The following is a 25,169-nucleotide window of genomic DNA, read 5'->3' as shown; positions in this document are numbered from 1 at the left end:
GACATGGACACACAGCAGGGCACAGAACTGAGCTCTGTACCATCCTAACACTGTTATTCCACTTTCTGGAGTTGGCTCTGAGGTAGCTGAGAGCCCTAAGAGAAGGATCCAAGATTTGTCTCCACCTATCCTAAGAGGAAGGATGTGAAAAATACTGTTTCATTTTCAAAGACTGAACTGTAAAGAAGCAGCTATCAAAGTCTGTATTTCTGTTTCTCTTGCTTCTATCAAAATCTTACTTCTGAGTCCAAATAGTAAATAACCCAAACAAATTTTCCTCAGTTTTTAGAAAGTGGATGCACCTAGAAAGATTCCTATCTTATGCAGGCAAGATGCCTTGCCTAATTCATTGGGGTGATGCATAGGACTAAACATCCAGTCAGCAAGATTTGTACAAAGCCAGCTATGTTTCTCTTTTCCCAGAGTTCAAATATTCCAGAAAGTGTTTGTTAATTTGCCCTGCAGTACTAGACAATAAATCTCAATGGAAACTTTGTTACAACTCAAAGAGAGATAATCAAATTTTACATCAAAGGAACAAGAAAAACAATGTCTCTCCTCCTTCTGGAAACTATCTTGTCTTTCTCCTGCTATTTGAGCAGATATTACTTGAGAAAACTTGAAGGCATTCATTCTTACCATCAAAGACTACACAGTATCCCAAGAGACTGCATTTCTAGGATTACTGATTGGGAAACCAAATTCAGACAAAAGGACAGCAGCAGTAGGAGCTAAACCAACATGGGAACACCCAAGTAGGGAGACATCCAATATGAAGAAAGATCTATTTTACCATAAAGAATAAATCCCAGACTGCTTCTGTTCCAAGGCAAACCTTTGAAGCCCTGGCTATGAGGGAGCATTCTCCTGGTCACAGATTACCTGCTTCAAAGACTAAATCTGCTGAAAAGCTTCTGCTCTCACATCCAGTGTTTTGCACTGCACAATTACTTCAGACTTAGATGAGGAATACCAATGACGGCAGTGATCGATGCTTCTGCATTGGTTTGGTGTTTCTTTTCTATCCCAAGGTCCTTAGAGTTTTTGCACCAACATGGAGTGGTGGTTCTGCAATACTGCAGCCTGTCTTTCTATGTATACAGTTCCCTCATCCTCAAGGACAGTAGCTGGATCAGAGATAACCACACTGTATGTACACACAGTCCAAGCCAGCTCACTTGACACGTCACTGAGCATCCAGCTACCACAGCCAACATTGGCAACAACCAATTCACAGATTCTGGCCTTGGCATTCCTGCCTGGATCTATCCAGCCCTCTGCACAGCCAGCACAGGTGCTGCCTCACCATGCTCCCAAAATGTCTTTGCTCCTGGCAAAGACATTGCAAAGGCAGTTCCTGCAGGTTTACTAGTCAGGTCTGAGCAGGCTGAGTCCCAGCAGTCACTTAGCCCTGCCCCAGTGCAAGGAGCCTCTCAGGGCCCTGGCACCCTGGGAAAGCACAAGGAAGAGAGGCTCAGGCTGCGACCACCTTGGCTTGCCCTGGGAGTGTGGTACTCAGGGCCCTCAATGATCTGAACCACCTCAGCCCTCAGCATGCATTTGACAGAAGTCAGACTATACACAATGCTTGGTATGCTCAGCATCAGCCTTCAAAAATCTAAATCTCCTGGATTTAAACAGGTAAAAAACTTTGATAGCCCAAGAATGTGCTCTGTAAATTCTTCCCCTCTTCACCCATGCACGCACCTTTAGATGTTTGAGGGCCTGCTCTGCCACCAGCTCTTCTTTCTTGTTCCATTCCACAGCATTCATGACACAGGTCCAAAGGAGACCAATCACTGCTGGCTCTGGCAGCTCATTTCTTTTCATTTCCTCTTTTACATAGAGCACTACCTGGGGAAGGAAATAAGGGACCTTTCCAATTAACCAGAAATGATGCTGACTTTCCAAACACTTGTACTCTTTTTCAACATCATGGTGTAGAAGCATTAAGAAACAAAATTAGAACAAGATTTTGACCCTTCCCTCCAACCTAACAGTTAATGCAGTTAAAGGAAATACATTCTCAAGGATATGTGAAGGAAAACCACCCCCATCCCACAGACAACCACATTTGGAAATATAGAGGATATTTGGTTGCTTTAGCCTTGAGCACAGAGTGAACGGATGAATAAATTAAAATAGTTTAAAGAAAAACAGAGGAAATCTGTTCCTCTCTACCTAATGTTGATTTAAGTCCTTGATTATTATTATATAAACAGAAAGTTTTTACCTCCTTAATTGGGCATTCCTGAGAGAGACGTTCTTGCAGTTCTTTTTGAAGTTCTTTACGAGTCCCCAGTGACTGCTGAACTCTAAGGAAATCTGAGAGCTCTTTCAGACCTGCTTCAGTAAAATACTTGGCAAAATGGTCCACATTTTGCCTGTTGGCTGGAAATAGTTCCTAAAAAGACAGGAATGCTGTCTGTTAAATAACCATTTATGACTCTTGACAGAATGGAAAGAACATTTTTTTAAGAATGAACAGTGGGAATAACCTGTTACTTCACTTAAAACACTGCTTGTATGCACACTTGAAAAGTCAACACTTCATTCATATTGCAGTGTTTCACTGTAGTGGAGGGAAAACATGATGTCCAGTTACACAAATAAGCTAACACCCACTCCATGTGAAGTGCATGTACTTATGAACAGCCACAAGCCAAACATGTTGCTCAAAGCAGTCCTAAGAGGAACCATACTTTTTCCAGATTCCAAGAGTCTTGTAGGGAAAGTACAAAGGAATAGATGGCAAAGCACATTTATCATTCTCTCCCAGTGCATCCACACATTTATCTCTTAAGAAAAATACATAGTGAATAATACATAAGTGGCCCAGGCACCCTGACCTACCATTAATGCATCATTTAACAAAAATCAAAAAATCCACTATGCACTGTTAACATTAACTCCTGTAAGCATTTCTAATTAAAAAGCACTGTCAATTTATTAAAGCCCAGCTACTTAGAAAAGTTAAAATTATTCTTAAAAATCACTACAGCAAATGCACCATCATGGGAAGCATTTAATGGCATTTGCTCACCATCCATTCTCAGTGTCTTAACAACGATCTGTGGGATGGATAACACTTTTTTTAACAAAGAAGCTGGAGACTTTCCATCTATTTACTTACTGACTAATTAAATTAAGAAACTTTCATGAAGGCATCTATGCTAGACAACATCATCTGATACTTTCCAGTTGTTTAATTGAGCAGAGTAATGAGAACCAACAACTGAAAGTTTGTCAGTCAAGCCTGAAATAGAAATAAGATGCAGTTTTCTTCCCTGCCCTCTCCACACAAAAACCAGTGGAATTAGCCCCTTTCCCAGTTAAAGGCAAATTATTTAAGACTTGGACACTTAAAATCAAGTACAAATTGAAGAGATGGAGGGGCATGGGAGGCTCCTTACTTAGGATACTTGCTTAATTACATATTACTGAGGTAGAAACAGAAAATACTGCTGAGTCTCCAGGCACTGCTACACAAGATGTGTATTTGCTGCATTATCACAGCAGCAATCTTTCTGAAGGATTAAAAAACCCCAAATGATCTTCAGACACTGGGAGAAAAAGGCACATGAAATTGCTACATATTCATCTATTCACTGAATACCTTGCTACAAACCCAGAACACAGGTTTTGAGTCCTAAGGCTGAAAGCCATCTGCACTGTACCTGCCAGGTCTGTTGCCACCACTGCAGGACCATTTATCCTCCCTAGATGGCTACTGCTGCAGAAAATTAGCTTACTATTCATTTACTATACCATTTAAACACTGCTGCTTCAGAAAGCTACATTCAAATCTAACTCCTTATACTTTAGATACCATTTGCAAAAGGAAAACATATTTAAAGAAATAGAGCTTCTTATGCCCATATGCTGGTATGTTTTGTTAGCAGTAGTTAGGAAAAAAACACCATTTATTTAATTCCCAAGCCCCACATATACAGTCTCTCAGAAGGCATCTGACTACAGGAAAAACAGAGACAGAATGTAAAACCATGTGATACTTAATATTCCTGAACCTGTATCAGTGTTACAGCCATAACAATATTGCTGTGTTTCAAAACATTTTAGAAATGCTAACAGAGTCTGAGGGGGAGTTAACATGCTTACAGCAAACTACCATCTGCATTTCATTTCCTTCTTTCTCCCTGGAAGAGATAAAGATTATTGAAAATATATTGTACTTACTAGCAATCTCTTATCGAGGTTGGCTTTTCTTAAAGCAGAGGTAACAGAATTGGCATCTTTCTCTGCCATCCATGCTTTAAAAAGCTTTACAGCGAAAGAGGCTGCAATCCCTATCAGAGAAAAGCACAAAACCTGTTTCAGCAATTTTCAACATAAATTAGAGCTAACTACAAGAAGTACAAGGTTACAAAAAAGTTACAAGAGTGTGGAATGAAAATACATTTTTGACAACAGAAACATATAGAGCTGAAATGCCTATTTTCTTCTTTAATGCAAAATTAGTTTTCTGAATTATGCTAGATGGTTTGAAAATCTTTCCATTTGGTATTGTCCGTCTCCATTCAGTTGTTCAAAGATTTTTCTTGCAAGTATGTTTCCTACATTCCCAATTCACAGACTAACTACAATGCAAGAGGGAAAATTATGCATTAAATGGACAGGAAACAAAGGCATAAAGCAATAAAGAATAATCAAGAACAAGAACTAAAAAAACATATATTCAGATTTTTTCTTAGCAAATCCTGGGATAGGGTTAAATAACTTTGCAACTTCAAGGTGACGGATTGTACAATGTTCTCCTAGGAGGCATTTAGTAGCCAGTTTTACCAGGCACAAACACTAGTTCAAGTGAAAAAAATTCCTTCCTCGAGGCAAAAGTTAGTATTTTGTGTATTAAATCAAACTAACTCTACCTCCACTAGCTGTGGATTTCCCAGGGGAGTTAATAAACCATTAAGCCCACATGTCCCATTTCCTAGAGCAGCAGCACCACCACAACTGCTCCAGGTTCTCCACTGCAAGGGCAGGGAGCTGAAGGAAGCTAAAAGGTCTGGGAGATGGAGCTCATCCTTGGGGAATGCTGCCTGTAGGTCAGTTGTGATTCTCCATCCTACACTCACACCAACACCAGGGCTACTGAAGGCAGTGATAATGGTAATGCATAGCCAATAGCACTATCCTAGGCTACAGCTGCCCACTGTGGTTTTCTGTCTCACCTCCAGATAGTCCAGAAGCTCTTAGAGCTACATGGGAGCTACTGGTGAGAAGGAGTTTCATCAGTCTTAGCCACCTTATAGATAGATACTCATTATTTTTATTTCTAGGATACTTTGACTAAATGAATCACCAAACAAGAACAGAAGAGACTATTCCCAGACCACTGTAAAGTTCACTGACAGTCTTTACACATCTTGACTGTTGTGGCAGTTTTGGCAAGCTTATTTCAGGAGCTTAGTGGTGAGACATGATCCTTAGAGAAATATTGTACAGAACCAGGGATGCAGCATGCCAGGCCAAGAGAGGCCTCAAAATACTTCCTGGGCTTGGTTTACATGTTGGACATGATGCAGCAATCCTAAGTGCTGCAAGCTGACTAACCAAGACTAACAAAGCCTGGTCAACCAGCAGGTGACCTAGGCACCTACTGCAAACACCCTTCAGCCTATCCATGAGCTTATGTGCCCAGTACCAAACTTGAATGGAATGGTCTCTGTCACCAAGCATTGTCCCAATACACATATTCTACATATTTTTGCTAGTTTTAGCTTCAAACAAAACAAGTTTTATGCCAGTATCAGTGTTAGAGGGTGTGCTGTTTTCAGTTGGGGTAGAGGTAATTTTTTTCACAGTGGCTGTATGAGGCTTTATTTTGGATTTATGCTGAACACTGGATTGATAATACAGATACATTTTTGTTATTCCTGAGCAGGGCTTACAAGGAGCCAAGACCTTTTCTGCTTTTCCATCTGCCATGCTGGCTAAGAAGCTGGGAGGAGACACAGCTGGGACAGATGACCCCAACTGACAACAGGGATATTCCAGACCATGTGACATTATGCTCAGTATATGAAGTAGGGAAAAGAAGCAAAAAGGGAGGAACATTTTACCCATTACATGTGATGGTGCCCTGCTCTCCTGGCTAAACACCTGTCCATGGGAGGCAGTGAACTAATTCCTTGTTTTGCTTTCCCTGTGTGTGCAACTTTTGCTTTCTCATTAAACTTTATCTCAGCCCATGAGTTCTCCAGATTTTACCCCTCCCATTCTCTCCTTGATCCTGCTGGTGAGGGAGTAAGCAAGCGGCTGTGTGGGGCTTGACTGCTGGCTGGGATTACACCAAAACAGGGGGAGGCTGTTCTACGGCTTCACTACCCACGTATTTTCAAGCTTACTTCTCATTTACAGTCCAAATTTATCACTGACCTGTTCCTATACTCTGTGCACGTGCTGCCACTCTTTTCCTTTAAATAGCTCTTATCTTTATGTTTGCTTCATTCTTTTCCCCCTTATTTGCAGAAAGTAATTTCAGTCATTTATTTTATTGACTAACCCCATTAGCTGCTATTTGCATTACTTTGCCAGCACAGGGGACAAGAAAGGTACACTTAACCTTGGCAAGATTCCACCACCACCACCTAGACCTTTCTCTGTCTCTACTACAAGTATGGCAGCAATCCATAAAAGTATATTTTGTTTTCCATCTATATATAACAGTAAAAGTAGTGATAACACTGAAATAAGGTAATCTAAAAATAAATTAGCTATTTGCACTCAAACTTGACAGACCTCTCACTTTCAGCCATTTCTTAGACAATGTTACAAGTCCCATGATGATCAACAAGTCCTTCAGCTCACCTGTTTCCTTGTGTATTTTAACCTCACCTGCCTGCAGCATTGGTTTTTTTTTTTGTAAATCAAAGAAATATTTGAGTTTATTCATGTATGAACTACTTGTTTTGCCTTGCTTTGATCCCCGTTTTAAAACTAACTTTGCATCTTCAATTATCCTTGCATAAAATATCTACCCCAGGATACTGACTGAACAATCTTTCCTCAAATGCTGTCATGGATGCATTTTTAGTATATACAAACCAAGAACTAAAAGTATATGTAAGCTCTGACAAAAGTTTAGGGCTCCTAGAAACTTAAGTTCCTAATGCAAATAAGAACTGTATTCTTAAAATACTAAATTTAAAATGCTAAATTTCCATAATTTTTAAAAATTTGGGTTTTTCAATGCCTCTTGTCGTCCCATAACTAGGAAGAATTTCATTTAAATGCATTGCAGACAATCGTCCTAAACACATGGATTAGTGCTTTTGTTTGAGATTTTTCCTAGTTTAATTCTGATTTCAAAAGCCATGAGTGATGACAAAGCAAAGCTGCAGCTGTGGCTTTTCTTTCTGCAGCATTTAGAAAACAAATGTAATGGTTAGCATGCTGCAAATGAGAACATGAAGTTAGAATAATTTTTTTAATGAAAATTAGAATACATTTTAGCTTATACATAACTCTTAAACAAAACAAAAAAAAGGTCATGAAAACTGTTCAACACAACCAGTACATTTGCAATTGTGCCAGGTAGTCAGAACTGTGAGAGAAAGAAATTGTTGAGCCAGCAGTTTAAAATCAGGTCTCCAAGGTATGTCCTATAAATATATATCAAAATCCTTAATAAAGTAATCTCTAAAAGGCTTTGTACCCTAAGACTGAGAGAACTCACTTACTCATCATGTAATAAACAAAAATTCATGAGAAAGTTTATCAATCACTGATCACTACTAGTATGAAGGTAAAATGAGGGATTGATTTTTATTCTGCAATATCCCACTGGCCTACATGGGATCTGTCTCACTTCTCACTCACAAGATATTAGCAACACTTGAAGAAATGCCAGATCTATCTCTGGAACAGATATTGTACTTCACAACTTTACAGTACCACAATGACACATAAATTCTACAACTTTGCATACACAAGTATGACTTCCAAAAAACCATAAATCCTCTGGGGTTGGTTTTTGTTTTGTGGCTTTTTTCTGTCTGATTGGCCTCTTACAAGATTTCAAAAAGTATGCTGGCCACTGCTGTCTGTATGTGCTTCTGCTTTAAAATTCTGGTTCTGTTGTACATTCACAAGTTTCCAACTTCCATTTTATTGCAACATACATAATATATTGCAATAAAATACATCTCGTATAAGAAAGCTAAGATAAGAAAAGATAAGGAACATTACCTTCTTTGACTATATTGTCAGTGAAGAGGCTTGTTAAAATTGTAGCAGGAAGAGTCCCATTGGCTAACAGGATGCCAGAAAGCATTGCCAGTTTTGTCTGCTCTGTCTCAGTAAAGGCTTTAAGAAACAACAGGAGCTGGGGGCCAGACAAGGAAAAAAAGTATTTATTTGAGGCACAGGTAGACAACAGGCAGTAATTAACAGCTTTATTTCTTATTTCTTGAGAGGTCTCAATACAAATCACAGCAATCACATCAAAATCTACCCAGAAGCATGACAGTGTAATTTCACTGATCTCTTGTAGTTTCACTTTCTCTAAGAACACAAGACAGTACCTGAAGGGAGCCTACAAAAAAGATGTAGAGAGACTATTTACAAGAGCAGGTACTCACAGGAGAAGGGGGGATGGCTACAAACAGAAAGAAAGCTGATTTAGATTAGATATTAGAAAGAAATCTTTACAGTGAGGGTGGCAAGGCTTTGGGATAGGTTGCCAGAGAAGTTGTAGATGCCCCATCCCTGGCAGTGTTCAAGCCCAGGTTGGACAGAGCTCTGAGCAACCTGGTCTAGTAAAATATGGCCCTGCCCATAGCAGTTTGGCCCATCTAGTTTGGAGCTAGATGGTCTTTAAGGTCCAAAGCCATTCCATGATTCTTTAAGGTCCAGCCTAAACTCTTCTATGATTCTGTGAAGGATACAGCCTTAGATATAAAACACCGGTCTTCTCCATATAGATGTGTGCATGTGTAAAGACAAAAGTATCTGCCACAGGCTTGAGACACACAGCAATTACAGGATCACAGACAGGAGCCTGCCTGTTCCCATTTTCAGACTTCCAGCTAAGCCATGCAGTGTTACAATTTGTTTTCTAGCTTTCGAAAACTATTGCTCATGGAGACAATGAAAGGATGGGAAAATTTCCTGGTTTTCTTTTAGGGAACACAGCACAATTACAACAGACTTTTTTACTGGCTAAAATAAGAAATATATTTCAGGTTCAGACACTATTGATAAAGCTGACAAAGGACAGACAGGAACACAGGCTGATTTAAGACCTTGCCATTCCCAGTACTAATTACAAGAGAAAACAAATAGCTTGAGAAAAAATTACAAATCTCATAATCTTGGAAGATCTGAGCTATATATACACCTTTTTATTCTGAAACTGGCAATTAAGTCTATTTTTAAAATCTTAATTTCATATGTTAAAATTACTGCCTTGAAGACTACATTGATGAAGTACATTATGCTCTTTTTCCTTTATCGCAGAAAAAAAAGCCATGCAGAATGAGATTTTGTCAATGGCATTACTGTTAACAAAAATGTTTTCTTAATGTGGTGTTAGTTACCACAATATGGATGATGGGAAAAAAAGAGCTGAGACAATAAAGGACAGCTTCATTCAATGCAAAAAGCTGCTGATTCCATCAAATGCTAGCTTACAAATGTACCATTGCCACAGAGGAAGGGGAAAAAAAAGTACTGCAGATACAATTTTCTGCAGTTAAAAAGAATACTCATTTTTTTCTTCACAAGGAAGAACAAATGGCACCCCTCCAAAAGGATGTCCTGACCTTCTGCTGTCAGGACACCCTTTTTTCTTTTCTACATGAGCAACAAATGCAATTAAAGCAAAACAGGTTGTTTTGACAGAAAATTCTCACCACGTTTCCACATTAGGGTATTTCTTAATTATCAGATTCTACCCATACAAAGGGACAGAATATGACACATGTCCCTGAACTTGTTTATTACTATGGATAGTGAGAGATCTTCTCTGAGATATCCAAACAGTTTATCAACAAATGTAAAACTTTCTGAATGCAGTGATGTTTTAAAAATTCAGGTAACTAACGAAGTTATTAAATCGCATGCAGTGTTTTATGAATAGCTCTGCTCTGCATCAGTGAACAGAACTGAAAAAAACCCTCATTCATACAGTACTTACATAATAACATCAGCTTTAAATTACAGCTTACACAGGACTGAATGACTCAGCCACAGACAAATCACTGGGAATTTTTATTTTTTTCAGTGGGCTTCAGCCAAATAAATGACTGCAACACACACTTTTAGCTTAAAAGAGCAATTATGAAACTACCAAATCTCAAGGTGTAATTTTATTTCAGCAAACTGTGGCTCAATCACAAAATGCATGAAATTTGGGATGCAGAAGAATGGAGTTACTGTTTCTAAATATACGCCTGAGAAACAAATGGTGTGCTGTATTTCCAAATGCAGCAACTAACTGGTGTGTATAATGGTGTAGGCAAAGGAACTCCAAGGCCACATTTAATGGAAAACAGAACGTTCTTACAGAATTTCAATATAATCCTAGTGTAAACTGGAAGCCTGTGGATTTAAAGCTCTCTTTATATAAGCTTTATCAATAATAATGTACTAAAATGAGATCTGCACAAGAAAAAAAAAATCAGAATTAGACCTCTTTCCTGGAAGTACTGAGACTGTTAATAAAGAGGAAACAGCTTCAGATTTCTCGGTAGCCCACTTAAATCTTTTTTCTTTTGCTTCTAAATAACCAATAGACGAGGATTTTGATTAGAAAGTGGTCACACTGACCCCTTTAATGTAACAGACCAGGTTTGGTATACTTCCGAGCTCCAACCTCCATCCTTTTATCAGTAATGTGTAGATCAGGAACAGTTATATCCATTCATGTAAAATTCTGTTTTAAACAGAACCTTTATCTTCTACACATCCCTCGCTACTTAAAGTACTGTTGGCACTACTTGCCTAATTTTTGTTTTACTAATATTTTTCAAAAGCAGCTCAAACCTAGACTTGTCCTTTTCTGTTACTTAAGGATACTATTCTATACTTTCTAGCAGTTGTGAAACAGTTTAGGGGGAGACTGGGTGATAGGAAAACTCAAATCTTTCATAAACTCATTTTAAAAACCATGAAACAGAACCTAAATTTCAGTTCTAAGTTGTTACTTCAAATTTTTATTGCTGATTAATTTAAGCACTCTTCTTTTAGCATCACAATTACAAACCTCAGCAGGGAAGTCACAAAATGTCCAAGACACTTCAGAATAGTTCTCAACCACCCACAGAACACTCTCCAAGCTAATGCTTCCCTGCTGTTAGCCAAGCACAGACATTACTGCTTTCCTTAGATACAAACTCATTCCAGGCATAAAAAGGGCAGCTCTGGCTCATTATTTTGTATTTCTGTGATATCTGCAAGAACTCCCAACGATATAAACAGAAATTTAGAACACCTAATAAGCACAAGAACAGGCCTCATGTGATGTTCCATGTTGTTTTTGTCATTAAAGAAAAAGTCTTTTAAGCACAATTTCTGGGCATAGAAGATGTGCCCAAGTAAACACATTCATGCAACATTAAAAAGCACACAAGAAAAACAAGTGCTTCTGATCACCCCTCGTGATCCAGAAATCTTAAATGGTGAAAATTAAGGAACTCTACCCAACAGGGATCATGGTGTCTTTTTATGTCTTCATTATCTGGTCTGCTGCTGACAGTTTGTCACATCTGCAGACAGCACTGAACTGTCAGCAATGGAGAAGGCAGCTAATACAGCAACAGACACCTGCTGACTGAGTCTTGCCTTTCATCTGGCTGACTTAAAGCATTTCTGCTCACTCCCTATCCAATCTCAGAATGTTATTCTCCTCTTATTCCCTAATTCCTAGCTTAATTACAGTTCTTTCATTGGGAAACTAGGAACACAAACAGGGGATGTCACAACATCTCCCAGTACTTCAAACATTCTGGTATGACTCGGTAACACTTATCACTGTTAAGACAAAAAAATAAAACTGCACCTTATCCCAATCTGATATAAAAAAGTTTATATAGAAAATTGCCTAAACATGCAAACATCCTAAATAGACAGAAAATAACTGCATTCTTCATCCAAGGAAATACCTATGTAGAGAAAGAAGAACACAAGTTTTTAACTTAGAATTTTACTGAAATTATTGCAAAATGTCATGGTCTATACCAGTACACTGGGCCATGTTCATATAAATTTAAGGTGCCTACATCAAAGCACAGCAAGTGAGCAATGCATCTAAACAACATCTGTTGAAATTGCTTGCACAAAATAATTTAGACGTAAAACTTGGATATATGGTTTGCTGATGCCATTAGAAAAATGAGTAAGTGGCAATTTTGGGGAGACAGTTAAGAAATAAAATAACTGAAGGCTAGAAGCAGACAAAAAGGGGAAAGATGGTAGAAAACAATGTCCTAATGAGGAAGTTGTGATCTAGAAGACATAAAGCAAATACCTGTGCAAATACTGCTATCTAAAATAATCTCCCTTGAAAGAAAGTCCCACTGACAGCATCTGCTTCTTTAGCTGAAACTGCTGGTATTGCCTTGGTTTTTTTTGGCATGCCTTTTTCTATGAGAAGAGCTAATTTTCCCCCAAGTGCTCTATCTGCCTAATGAGTCTGCCAGAAACATCACTTTCATTGCTGGGACAAGGACCCACAAAAAAAAAGTCAACGAGTCACTCTCTTACATATTAAACCATTGACTAACTGCAGCCATTTTTGGTCTAGCAGAAACACCTTCTGGAAATGCAAATGTATCTATTTTCTGGACCTCCATGGGCAGCTGCTCCTGCAGAAATTTCACCATGCAGGGATTAAAGGATTAAGTAGTTAAAAACCCTGCAGCCTCCTAAATGAGAAAACAGCCACTTTGTGGATTCACACAGGCAGGGGGAGAGAGAAGGTAAGCAAAAGGCACCTACAAGTAGTCCTCAAGGGTTTTAAAGGCAATGGCAGTGGAGGTGCCATAGTCTCATCTTGTCACTAAGAGTGCAAAGTGAATTTTTGGAAGCTGAAGAGGATGCAAAGCCAAGCAAGTTGCAGCAATGAGCGGAGGCGGCTTGAATTGACATGGCATTTACTTAATATGCTGAGCACTCTCTGAAACTTGAATGCTGTGAGTCAGCGCTTCTCATGTCAGTGATTACAGTAATTAACAGCAGGAACATTAGATTTGTGTGGGGATAGAGGTAAATTTAGGTCTTTAGAATGATGTACTGAGTAATCAGCATCAGTTGATAGGCACGCTGGCCACAAGTGTAAAAATAATTTCCTGTATGAGCAAGAATGTATAAATCAAAGCCAAATTAATTCAGGCACAAGAAGTGCTGGTGAGCTACCAAGCTCCAAATGTGCCCTCATTTGACCCTTGCAGCAACCTTTCCAATGTTTAAATAATATGGAAACACGTTTTTATGTTTAACAAACATGACACTTTAGTCATGGGACAAGTTTTGCCACTACCAGCATGCCTGTTAAGTTACAGAACAGTACAGTGTTTATTACTTATTCAGGCCATTAGAAAAAGATATTTACATCTGTTACTAGGAACTCAAAACAGACAAAATAAATCTGTATGTTGTTTTTCAAACATTTTTACCCTGGCTTTTCCTGTCTCCTTAGAATTCAGCATCACAAAACAAAACAGTATCCACAAATAGCCACTACAGTCTAAGAGACAAATCCTGAGCACTCTGCCACTGGTGAGGACTCTCTCTTACCCATACCTGTGGTCTCAAATACAAAAAACTTGTGGTTAGGATTCGTTTCACAGTGCAGGAGTGGTTTAATATTCATACACCAAGAGACATTCTACAAAGCAGATTGGCATTCATTTTTTGGAAAAAAACCAGAAAGATGTTCTATTTGCATGACAGTAATACCACTTCTCATTAAGAGGTATATTCCAATGTGTATCAAACTTTTGCACAAAAAAGTCTGGAATAAGAAAGTGAGTTTGGTCACAGCAACCAAAGGACTCATTAATTCAAAAATATGATACATCAAGTGCTTCCTGCAGTATTCCCACAGAGCTGAATTTGCAGAGTAAAGCTGCCTCCTGTAGATTCCATCCTCTTTTCCAGCACAGCTAAATAAAACACCTAGCAGCATCACATTTGTAGATATACAATTATATTAGAAATATAGTAAAAATATTATCATTGCAGTAAAGACTGCCATCAACATTACCTTTTTGATTTCATCTTCAAATGCTTTCTCCAGATATTTGTATCTCCTGATAAGTTTATTGAAGACCTAGAGATAAACACAGATTAACTTAAAAAGTGTAACAATTACAGCCACCTTTCTTTACAAAAAAAAGTGAAGGGAAATAAGCAGCTTGCAGAATGATTTCTCTAGTGTTGTCTGCCACATGGAGAGCATGAAACATCCAAAATTCTCTCAATTTTGTTATTCTTGCTTCATAGAGCAATGCTTGAATGGGAGAATTTATTGCAGTTTGAGTATTTTCATGTTTTTCAAATTTTTTTTCCTTCTCTGCTTTTCACCCTATCCATAGATAAAAGCAAGGGAGAGAAAGAGGAGGAGGAGGAGGGTAACTGCACCCTTCCTCCAATAATGCAGCCCTGGGGAAGCTCTCAGCTGATGAAGTAAGGGTGGTGGGCATCTTCAAAAGATGCAATATCTTGGCAAATCAACTAACATAAATGTTTACAGCAAAACACACGACTGTCACAGAAAGAGGAAGAACATTTGCCAAAGCTTCTACAACCATTATGTTATTGGAACCACTTGTTCTCCAGTTTTGACCATTTGTTTCCCATCATGTGACCACAGACTATGAAACCAGAAGCAGCACAGGTGCAGAGTTCATTCAAGGTGAAGAAGGAAGTGATAAGAAATTAAATAAACAAATCATCACTTGCACTGCTGTACAGAGGCACAAAGCATATGACTCACTGTCACAGGTAAAAAGGCTTATGTGGGGAACAAATGACATTATTGCCACACTGGATGGGGGAGGAAGGAAAATTAGGTTTAGAAAGCTTCAATTCAGTTTTCATAATATAAAATACATCCAAACATCCTAACTGGTAGTATTTTGCCACAGAAAAAGTGGAAAATCAAGTGTGGCCATGCTGAGAAGTAGACACACACAGAATCATAATAAAATAAGATAAAGATGAAAAAGTAATATTCATCTTAGTATTTCCAAATAAAATTCTGCATATTTTTTAAGTCTCTGTAAATGACAGAAGCATGACTTCATATGCAAATAATCAGCTAAAATATCAATACTAACTTCTTTTGAGTTGAAGACTTTTCACTTTTAATCATTTCCATAACTAAATCCATAAAAAACCAGCCATACTACTTGGGAGACAGAGTAAGAAATTACCTTCTAGGTATCTTTTAGATTAAAAAAAGATCTTAACACTATTTTAGACTAACTCCACATTTTCATAATACAGTAAGAGCTCTATTTTTCATGATGTACAAAAAAATGGCAAGGTCAATAAAAGGACACAACTCTTCAGGCATTAATTACAAAATGTTGATTTATTTTGGTGGGTTTTGGTTTGAAGTGCAGACAATCCATTGAGAATTCCACTCCTTCAAATCCTGAGATGAAGCCTTCCTTTCCATTTTTCAATATGCAATCTTTCACTTTAAATTTCTCCTCGGAGGACTGGCACTGCCAATTTGTGTTCAAAAGATCATTAAAATATTAAAATTCAAGAAGACAGAATCAATGCATTTACTGATAACAGAGATTTTCCTGAAGCAGCATACTCTGTTTTCAAGAGATGATAAAGCTGATGCGTAAGAAATATCGACTCCCTTTCCAAAAATAAGTATATTTCACTGATTTAGATTATTTAGATATTTTTTAAAGGAGCTTTCTGCTATTAAGCAAATATTTTTTACCAATGCAGATTTTGACCTCAGCACTCTAAATCAGCTATGCACCTTTCCAGGAACTTATCACCCCAAACACCTTAGCAGGGACAGCAGCTTTTATTCTTTTAGTCACTGTCTCCAGCATTCCAATAATAACCAGTGATTTAAAAAGATAAATACATACTTAATTAACAGTAAGGGTTTTGACATAGGGGAGTTGCAAGGGTATTGCATTTTTATGCAATCCTACTGGTATCCAGAATTGCATGGTGGCTTTGAACTTTCCATAGAATTTTTACTGTAATTTCTCATATAATTATTACCTTCCATTAAGGAGTTGTGCAAAGTTAGTTTCTATTCAAGAATCTTTTAGGGTTCACTGGCTTTTTGTATTAATTTCACATAGGCCTATTTATGCAAGCCTTATTCCTGCAGGAAGAAATTATACATCACATATGCAGGAGAAATGAAAGCTCTTGGAATATATGCCAAACTCCTAACAAGTTATGCAACTAAAGGTTGGAGGCGTGAGCTTCATAGTTTTTGTCATTCATGCACTTCATAGAATTGTTTAGGTTGGAAAAAACCTTTAAGACCACAGAGTCCAACTGTTATCCCAGCCAAGTGCCACTAAACCATGGCCCTAGGCTACCATGTCTATAGATCTCTTAAATATCTCTGAGACTGGTGACTTCATTTCCCTAGGCAGTCTAACACAATGTTTTCAACTCCCAGTGAATAAATTTTTCCTAATATTCATCTAAACCTCACCTGGCACAACTTGAGGCCATTTCCTCTCATCCTGTCACTTGTTACATCGCAGAAGAGACAGATCCCCACCTGGCTACAGCCTCCTTTCAGGGAATTGTAGAGAGTGATAAGGTTTCCACTGAGCCTCCTTTCCTCCAGGCTAAACATCCCCAGCTCCCCTCAGCTGCTCTTCACAGGGCTTGTGGTCCAGACCTTCCCCAGCTCCACTGCCCATCTCTGGACACTCTCCAGCACCTCAATGTCTTTCCTGTAGTGAGGGCCCAAAACTGAACACAGGATTTGAGGTGTGGCCTCATCAAAGCTGAGTACAGGGCGATGTACACTGCCCTGATCCTGCTGGCCACACCATTGCTTATAAAAGCTGAATTTCTGATACAGTGCATGTGTTTCTTTAAATATGGTCATATAAATATTTCAGTCTGCACACAGAAAAGGTCAACAAAATTAGTAAGGGTGGTGTCTAGAAATAGCCTCAACCAATGGTAGAGTGTGATAAGCAAGACTGCTTTTTGTAAAGAAAGCATTGCCAGCTGTGATCAGATTATCTCAAACATCCTATTTTCTTACCTAAAATGTCTGTGTTAGTGCAGATTAATGATTAACGGGATTTTCAATTGGTCTGTAGCTAGCCTAGTGCAGCCGAGACAGTCTGCAGATGTTCCACTCTAATCCCTTTTGACACATAAATGGAAAACAGTAATCAGCTCTGCCTTTACTGACCTGAGCATAATTTCGGATGGCATCATGATCTTCATCTGCAAAAAATACACAGTGGTTGGTCATCTTGGTCTTGTCATTGTCGTCTATGCGTGTTCCTCCAGGAGCTGTGAGAAAGGAGCAAAAAAAAGGCAAGGAATCATTTCTTACTTTAAAGAATGTAAGATTTAGTAAGACTAGTAAGTCTTATGTTAATATCACAGAGGCAAAGGGCCACAGCATCAGTTAGCAGGGGAGAGGGAGAAACAGAGACAGACCTAACTTTGCTAAGATGTGGTGGCACCTGACAGAAGGAACAGCTGGCTAATATGCTGCACTGCAGAACACACAGTCCTCACAGAGCTGAGTGATTCAGCTCACCCTAAGGAATCTCAGATGGTCTTGAGAACACAGAGTGATCAAACAACTATGGGTTGGAGCATAACCCTTACACATTATTTTAATTCTTTAAACACCACAATAATGTAAATCCTTCCCAAAGAGAAAAGTATTAGCACTGTGTTAGCAATCTGAGTACTTGGAGGACCCTGCTAACTCCCTCTAATGCTTACCAAGCTCATATAAACATTACAAACACTGGCTTATTTCATCGAGAGGTTTTTCCCTAGGTATTTTCTAAGTATATAGCTGCTGCTTCCTGCACTACCTCAAATCTTACAAAAACATATTTTCTTCTTACATACCAAAGAGCAGGAAGCAGGAGTCAAAGCCATGTGACCAGTAAAAGGAGACAACTTACTCAAAATAAAGAGGAAAGTGAAAAGTATGGTTTTTGCCAGAAGCTGCCACTGATACCTGTAGAAAAGTCCCATGAACATCCACAAAGCACACCTCATTATCCTTCACTTCTCTGAGCTACCTTTTGTTGCACCATCTACAAAGCAAGATTTGCAGCAGCTCTTAACCTGGAGTGCACCTTTTTATGCTAATAAATCCTTCTGTTTCCCCTAGTTAGCATGTCTCATTCTCTTTGCTGTTGCAATTATATGCTGGTTTAGCTCAGACTGAAGGCTTCTCAGAGCAATATCCAGAAAGTACCGAGGTATTACTGCACGACAAACAACAAACAGTGCTATGATATGAAATGCAAGCACTGAAATTGTAATACAGGCTATAATTTCCACTGTAGAGGAAGACAGCATCTCAAAAGAAGCAAGCAAGGCTGATCATCAACATTCTCTGTCAAATATTCCGCAGGTTACCTAACATGCTGCCAGCTACCAAGATATCAAAGAGTGTGTCAGCATAGCGGCGATAATCAAGTCGGGAGCCTGCTGCATCCAGAAACTTGGCTATAGCCTCCAGGTCATTCCCAGCTTCATTGAGGCCTTGGACAATTGTATCCCTGAAGACTGTGGGTTCAAATTTCTCCTTTTCATCTGAAACAGAGAGAAAGAAGGAGGAGAGAGAGAGAGAGTGTCAGTTTTAAAACTTGTTAAAATTCTGTATCAGTCAGCAAAAGAAAGGACTGTGGCACCTAAAATACTCTTCTCATTCTGGTCAACACACCAGAAGTTTGTTGGGCATGTATAATTTCTGGAAATTCTGCAGTGTTTACCCTTGCTTCCCCTCTCCTCATCATCTCCCAACACCAAAACACACAAACATATGGGAACATAAATAAAGGAAAAGCAACTACTGTTTTCTAACTTCACACTCTTCTCTTGTTCTGAGAGCAGAATAATGGGAATGCCAAGGTATGAGTACATAATCTCAAGGTATGAACACTTCACTTTTCATCTCTTGCTATTTTTCTTCTAATAACTGTGGTCACATAACTAAAATGCTTTCAAAAAGTCTTCAGGAAAAACAGGAGACTGAGTTATTAATAAAACTAGTTTTTGAATAAACATTTAAGGCAACACAATACAACCAAGAATTTATCCTTTATATTCACAGACCTAAGCAGCACTATGAACACAGCACTCACATTGCTTTTTGCACAGCTGTCCCTTGCTGAATTCAGTTAAGGCACAGCCTGACCCCCAAAGTCCCTGTGTCAAGGTCATTAGTCACAACAGAAACAACTGCAACCTCCAGATAACTCTTATGTAGATTTACCCATACCTCTTGCTGTCTTTTTGCCCACGCAGTTAACAGCTTACTGTGGCCACTTGAAGCTTAACAAAACCTGCCCTGCCTTTATAAAAGGGCACAAATGAAACACCTGGTACTGTTAAAATAACTAGAACTTCAGAAACAAAACTGCAAGCTGTTCTGTGCACTCATACCCAGGGTTGTTATCACCTGCTGACACAAACACCGATACAAGTTCTTGAAAGATTGGAAAATATCCAGAGGATCAATCCACAGATTTTTACTTACTAAGATAACTGAGGATTGGTTAAATTCCTGTCTAAACATATGCTAATGCAGTCTGAAATATGCCAGCTGCAACTCTTGCAGACTTTTTGTGAGAGGTTCTGGCCTTTATGCATCCTCTGGCTGCAGGCTTCTGTTTCCTGCTACTCATAGAGCAGCTTTTCATCCCAGGCCTTAATAAAGAGACCTTGCTTTTTTACAGCCTCTCTTCCCTAATCTCTTCCTTCCTGCCACGGTACTTTCATGGCAATTGAATAACTGTTTCACAGACAATTCCTACTTTTGACAGCTTTTCTATTTCTCATACAGCAAAGTTCTCTCTCCTCTGCTGCATGTATGTGGGGAGCACTCATTCTAGCACCTTCAGTACCTCATTCACACATTCTCTTCCACTTCCAACGCACCTCCTTCTTCCACAGCAATTGTACCTGGAAGGCACAAAGCAGTCCCTTCCACTCAGTGTCCCATCCACTGGGAAGCTCAGTGGATTAGTCCACTTGTCCTTTCAAGGAGCCAGCTGCAGTTCAAGGCTGTCTCTCAAGCACTAAGCACTGGAAGACTGTAGGATCCCCTTTTTTCTGAGCTTTTCATGACTGAGTCTACGACCCATCTCCACATGGATTGCTTCTCCATCCCTCAAATCTGACCTCAGACCAAAACTGAGACAACTCCATGGACACCATACGTATGCTCAAGCAACCATCTACTCCCAACTCTGGCTCCCCCTGAAGTGATGCACACAAACACAGGGTCAACCCAGACTCTCCATCACCACGCTCTCAGCACCCAATATACTCACTACTCAATAATGCCCCTTTTCTGGACTGCAAATGGCTTCTTCCCAGGCTTTTACTTCACACCAGACCTTGGAGATGTTCAGGCTCTCAGCCATGTTATCTTAACTTTGGCTGTGATGAAGCCCTGGAGTCTGTTTTGAGGAACCACCTCTCCTATCTGCAGGGCACAGCCATCAGGGACAAACCAGGAGGTTGAGAGGAGAATTCAAGTATGTGCCTTTGCTCCAAGGAAAAAATGCCCAGAGAGAAGCATGCTACTGGAATCCCTCCCAAGCCACCAGACCTGTTACCAAACACTCAGTTGCAGCTCTCCTCCAACTTGAAGTACAAAATCCAACCCAAACCAAAGAATAAAGCAGCCAACCAACCAAGAAACAAACCAGTCTTTTACTGAAATAAGTACTTCAGTATGTGTACTTCAGGCAGTTTTACTTGTGCACAAGAAACACAGTTCTACCCATAAACAAGCATCTGAGTGCAATTATTCTCTTGGGATTGCCAAGTAAGTATTTATTATTTGAAGAGTAAAAAAAATTTAAAAATGCTTGATGACACATCAACCAGCAAGAAGACAGACCTTTGTTTTAAGAGCTGAAAAAAAATCCTGTTTTACTTTTAAAAATGTATTTTATGTAAAAATGTAAGATGTTCTCATCTAAACTAGAAGGTATTATATGCTTGGTATCACGGGTACACAGTGCTCAGTACAAACACAAATACCATGATTAATATTTCTTAGCTATTTAAAATAGATTCTTTCCCTGCCCCAGAAGTCTTCCTCTTATCTGTAGTACCCTATTATTTTCTTGTCTATCACAATCTAAAAATTTACACAGGAACAAGGGGTGAATTCATTGCATGAAAAATGATTTATAATTTTATTGAAACATTTTCCTACCAAGCTAATGTACTGAAGAGGAATATGCTGATGTATTACAAGAGGGTGAGTAAGAAGCCATCACCAACAAGTGGTGACAGTCTGTTGAGCTGTCAAGTGCACAATTACTGAACAAGCACAGATCCAATCATGGGCTGGCAGAGGCAGGTGTAGCTTGCAGATGTGATGCACACAATATCCACTGCAGCAGTGCCATACACAGCTTTTCATTTTCAGCATGTTCCTAGATCCTTATTTCCTATCTTTTGCTTCTAAGAAAATCACCAAGTACATTCATAGCTCTGTCCTTATTAAATTTTATCACTTCAACAGAAGGCCCACAACTGTAATTCTGTGGAAGAAAAAAGATAACATGAAGTAAGAAGAGGGGCCAAACAAGGTAACATAAAGGTGTTAATATTGACTTTTTATTAGATAATTTTCTTATCTCCACAAATATAGCTCCATAAACAGAAGTACGGGCAGACACCAACTACTGCTGACCCTCACTGAAAAAGGAATATTCAACAGGTACAGAGATTATACCAAGAACTGACCAAACTATTTTATTTCCTAGATTGATAGGAACTGTGAGATGCCTCCTTGCCTTGGAAGGTTCTTCCCTTAACAGCATAATTTTTCTTCCTTCAAATCTTTTTAAAGTGATTTGAATGTCTGCCACTATATATGCTGCATGCAAGGCTTATTTCTTTCATTTGGTTGATCAATATAACTAGAAAGAGAGTTACAAGCTCCTCCTCCATGGTTCTCTCTCAAAGATATTTTGCACACTAAGCATACTTTCAAACTTTAAATTGAAAACATTGTATCATTCTTTTTTGCTCTCTGAAAGCTCAGAAGTTTTCCACAACCTGAGATTAGTTGCAGCTAGCTGACCAGTGGTAAGAGCTCTCATTTGCATTAATTTTATTGGATGCCTGACTGCAGTGTCACACCTTGCTGAGATGGCAGTGCTCCAGGGATCTGCAGAAGGGAAAAACAAGTACCATGGGACACAAGTGGGTAAAAACAAGCAGCTCATTGTCCCCAGCATGTGCATGTTTCAGACCCCCTACCTGTCTGCCTGTTATATGCCACAGTACAGTCTCCAAAAACCAAAATGTCACAGTCAAACCACAGCTACTGCACTCTGTCCTACCTGGGTGACATTTCAGGACTCCCTGATATACTGAAACTCAGCATAAAAAACCCCCACAGTATCATCTAGTCTTAAGCCACAGACCTAACGACCTGTGGCACTGCTGAGATACAAAAGTATTTGAAAACCTAAGGGAATAAACATACTTGGAAGTCATTTCTTTTCCTCAAACACTCTGCCTCTAGATAGAACTTAGTATCTACAAATTTCCAAGCAGGCTATTAAAATATTAAGGCAAGAAGGATGGCACCCCTTTGAAGAAGAGATTTTATGCTTTGAGTACAAAAAGTGTCTGCATGTTAAAATTTCTATATTAAAGTCACTTAATATCCACAATCCCACTTAAGAAACCTCTCTCAAAAGAAAAACCCCAACCAACCTTTCAGAGGACCCCCTCATATCTTTTCTTTCTTCCATGTAATCAGTGAATTATCTAGGGCTACTTCCAACCACTGTAAACAGTAATCCAAGGGATAGGCACAGAATTGCAAATCAAGTATCTTTATTTATTCTAATTATTGCTAGCATTAAATAGGAGTCAAAGACCAAATCTGTACTATGACAGATTATGCTAAACTCAGTGGAAAACAAAGTGAAAGTCTCTATGAGAGAGAGAATATTTTCTAAGACAAGTTTATCAAAAAACATATTTACCACAACTGACTGGCCTAGACTGAAAAATACGGTGGGATCAATCCAGCAGTGTGCACATCTGAGTGCTTCTACTGGCAGATCTGACAGATAGATTTCTTTAGGAGTTGCTAATTCCACTCCTCTGGCCACATCTATATGGCTGTGAGTTACTGCAGTGTACAGCTCCCACTGCATAAAGCTCTCAACCACACTGATAGAAAGTTAATCACACTAATTACTGGAGCACCATGATATTTAATTACAAACAACACTGGTTTCTTTTTTAATTAGTTATCCTTTCAAACACTGCATATGCACCATAGGAAAGACATTTTGCATTTAAGAGACTGTACTAGTGAAACAAATTGAAGTGCTGGGTGCAAGGCAGGAAAGATGAGATAAAGCTGGCACTGCTTTTTAACATGACTGAAACCAAACTATTTTGCAATTCCTACCTAAGCTTCATGATCATCTTAATCTCTAGACACTCATCATTCAGCTCTTCAGAGCTGTGACAGAATTTGAAATTTTCTGAGAAAGGTAACCAACTCTTTTTGCTTCTCTCATCTGCACTAAAAAAATGCTCATATTTACATTTTCTGTCACAAGACGTTTAGATAAGCTTTTAAGACATGTTAGCTTTCGATCAGAAACAGGAAAGTCAAGATGGAAAATGTCTGTTTCATGACAGACAGGAACCCCACCTGTCTGCTGCAATAATCTACAATTATACCACCAAAAATCTAATCCTTCTTTTCACAAACCAGACTTGGATTTTTGGTGGAGGAGCAGGAAGCGAATAAAATAAACAATTAGATGTATTTTGTCACTCTGCCTCAGACTGTTGGGCATTCATCCCAGCCACCTAAACTGCAACAAATGAATTCTGAGTATGGTATAAGCAAGCATGTTGGGATGATATCTGCTGTGCCAGATACCTGGATGGTACAATCAGCACCACTCAGCTTTCTTTAAAAATGGATGTTCTACTGTACTTAAACTGTTGGTCATGTTTACAGAAAATCAGTATCACAATGAGTAAATTGAGACTCAAACAATTGTTTTATTTAAACAATTAAAAAAAAAAAAAAAGACTACACTAACACAGGACAAATAAATATTTGTGAAAGAGGAAGTTCCTGACCTCCTTCTGACCTGAAAGGAGGGCCAGTGAAATGATCTGACACCATCTCATGGAGAAGGAAGGTGAGAAAATACCTTTTTAGATAAGAAAGGTTCATTTACAGACATGGCATTAATCTGAGTCAATTAAGTAAAAACGAAAATCAGACTAAAAAAGCTCAGGTAGTTTTCTTTAAACTTTTAAATAAAAGCTCATATTTTGCTTTCTTAGTTGAAAAGGACATTTTAAGAAACACCCAAACCAAACATCTAGCAAGTCTTCTTTATCATATGCAAATATATTACAAATTCATTTAGCATCTAATCTTTAACTGAAGCCTCCACAAGACTTCATATCTCAAACTCAAATTTACATCAAGTCCTAGGGTATATAGTGAAAATAATATAATTCATAGAGCTTAGTTCAAAGTAACATCTTCAGTCTTAACATGGCTGAAAAGAAAGGGAGAAAAATTCTTTAGCTGAACTTTCAACCATTCCACCTGCTCTGTTTCTAGTCATTTTAACAAAGAAAATAAAGCAAAAATTGTAATGCAACTTACCCCTCTTCCTAGTTTTGAACCGCTGGCCTGTTAGCACCGGCTTCTGATTCTTATTCATAAAATTTCTGGAGAAAGAAAGAAAAAAAGGGAAAAATATTTATACTCTATCATTTACAGCAACAATTTAATCTAAAGGCAAAATAAAGACTCAGTGTAGCAAAATCCCAACACATGACAGGTAAAGAAAAATCTTAACACGTTTTCCAAGAGTAATTCACATTATCTTTAAGATGAAGAGCACTACAATCCAAGGATAACTTCAATAAGGTGTGTTTTTCTTAAAACCTGGCTGTTGGCATCTCTGTAA

At 38.6% G+C, this 25,169-nt stretch overlaps 1 protein-coding gene across 1 annotated transcript in view; it reads right to left on the bottom strand.

Moving 5' to 3' along the window:
- Positions 1-25,169, bottom strand: part of BZW2 (basic leucine zipper and W2 domains 2) — a 56,211-nt gene that overhangs the window by 11,072 nt on the left and 19,970 nt on the right. The window contains exons 2-9 of the mRNA XM_064704420.1: positions 24,863-24,927; positions 18,592-18,768; positions 17,393-17,496; positions 14,228-14,293; positions 8,212-8,347; positions 4,198-4,307; positions 2,234-2,404; positions 1,708-1,854 (exon numbers count right to left, since the gene is read on the bottom strand). Of these exons, the coding sequence (XP_064560490.1) occupies positions 1,708-1,854; positions 2,234-2,404; positions 4,198-4,307; positions 8,212-8,347; positions 14,228-14,293; positions 17,393-17,496; positions 18,592-18,768; positions 24,863-24,920 (969 nt within the window). The 5' untranslated portion in view covers positions 24,921-24,927. The remainder of the gene's footprint in view (positions 1-1,707; positions 1,855-2,233; positions 2,405-4,197; positions 4,308-8,211; positions 8,348-14,227; positions 14,294-17,392; positions 17,497-18,591; positions 18,769-24,862; positions 24,928-25,169) is intronic.

This window comes from Zonotrichia leucophrys, chromosome 2, assembly GCF_028769735.1.
Source record: "Zonotrichia leucophrys gambelii isolate GWCS_2022_RI chromosome 2, RI_Zleu_2.0, whole genome shotgun sequence".
NCBI classification, from domain to species: Eukaryota; Metazoa; Chordata; class Aves; order Passeriformes; family Passerellidae; genus Zonotrichia; species Zonotrichia leucophrys.
The sequence above is the reverse complement of the archived record's forward strand: the minus strand, read 5'-3'. Positions and strand labels throughout refer to the sequence as shown.